Below are 1,673 nucleotides of genomic sequence, written 5' to 3' on the forward strand. Positions count from 1 at the left end.
TTTCAAGTATAATTTGAAAAAAATAATCAATACAAAGGAAATTAATTGTAATCGGCCAATTATTAAGATAAAACGTTGTATATCTTTGATCAACCCTGCTTTTCTTATTATGTGTACGTGTATTTACGCCAAGTTTGTTCAGACGCGTATTGCGAAATCCTGCATCTCATAAAAGCCCTTTAATAGCGGATTACCCTCGTCCATTTAAACCCTTTACTGTTATCTTCCTCCTAACACATCGCACGAGCACCACGCTTCATAATCTGTTTTTATTATATCTATGGCATAATATTACTTTAAAAAAACGACTTTCATTTCGATATAAGAATAAAATACTTAAAGTTCCCAAACTGAAAAAGAACTTCCGACTCGGTTGACTCGACGGCGGGAGGCAGAGGCGCGCCGTGATTGGTCGAGCCCGAATCCCGCCGGCCAATCAGCATTCAGAGAGTGAAGGGAAGGCAGCCGTCTCCGAATTTGAAGTTGGGCGAGTGACATTATTTAATATTTACCACGATCCTCCCACGAAAAGGGCCTGATAGCGGGTAGATTTCTCGCTCCACAAACGACAAGGTATGATCCTCCTATTGTGGGTGGTTTGAGTGGGATTTATTGCGTGCTTGGCGCTAGATAGGTGAAAATAGATCACGGGAGGCCAAGCACCCAACGACCTCGAGTTTGTTTACAGGAATTTGTCAGCTGAGCATTGGCAGAGCTTTAATATTTTTTTTATTCCTTGCAATTCCTAGTATATAGCGTGTGCATACAGCTGGGATTTATGGTGCGAACTTGTGTACTGAAAAAAAATTCGTTACTTGCCATAATCGATTCGAATTGACCTACGGATACGCGTAAGTTTGAACAACCATTTATTAATTAGTGGAAATTTATAAGACATTTTCCTTATGAATTGTGAGTTTTAATATTTTTTTAAGTGTGATCGATTAGATAAAAGTATGTATGTACATCATGTATCGGACTTTCCACCCATAAATGGTTTTGATATTTTTGAAGACGGAAAATCGCTCGACCTCAAAGAAATCGAGCCAACTGGTATGTGCATATATTGATGTTTAGACATGCAAAAAGCCCAGCAAAAGAGCTTCCAAGTATAATATGTACTTTCGTGACAGTTGTGGTTCCATTTCTGAAAAGGAGTATGAACAGGAAGTGAAATTTCCAAATGTTTTCATCAGAATTTTTGAGTTGGCCTACATATTTGTAATGGTTTCCTGGATATGTAGAGGCTAATGGTCATGGGTATAAGAAATAATGCCATTAGTATTGGCTTGGTGTGGTATAGATGATAATAGTAAACTGATCTAGGAGATTTTAGAGCACCACCACCTACTGTATTTCATCTACTCCCATATTTTCCAGGCTGCAAAATGACTTCGCGGATCAACACAAGAGGACAAGTGGGAAAAGTCCTTGCAAATAAAACTGGAGGACTGAAGGTCCAGAATGAAAACTTGGCCCGGCCTCCTCTGCCAGGCAAGGCAGGAGCCAGTAGTTTTCTGCGCGATACCACAAACAAAGTTCTGGGTTTGAAGCGCAAGGCTGATGGGGCACCGGACGAAGAGAAGGCCACAAAGAAGAGGTCTGCATTTGGTGATATTACCAATGTAAGTATATTTTAACCCCTTCTATTAACAAAAGATAATCTAGATTGA

General features: G+C 39.7%; 1 protein-coding gene across 1 annotated transcript in view; it reads left to right on the plus strand.

Annotated features, from left to right (window-relative positions):
* Positions 1-409: 409 nt before the first annotated feature.
* Positions 410-1,673, plus strand: part of LOC119581945 (G2/mitotic-specific cyclin-B3-like) — a gene marked incomplete in the record, with an annotated part of 6,386 nt that continues 5,122 nt past the window's right edge. Inside the window, 2 exon segments of the mRNA XM_037930117.1 lie at positions 410-573; positions 1,381-1,625. Of these exon segments, the coding sequence (XP_037786045.1) occupies positions 1,389-1,625 (237 nt within the window).

The sequence above is a fragment of the Penaeus monodon genome, chromosome 15, assembly GCF_015228065.2.
Source record: "Penaeus monodon isolate SGIC_2016 chromosome 15, NSTDA_Pmon_1, whole genome shotgun sequence".
Classification (NCBI taxonomy): domain Eukaryota; kingdom Metazoa; phylum Arthropoda; class Malacostraca; order Decapoda; family Penaeidae; genus Penaeus; species Penaeus monodon.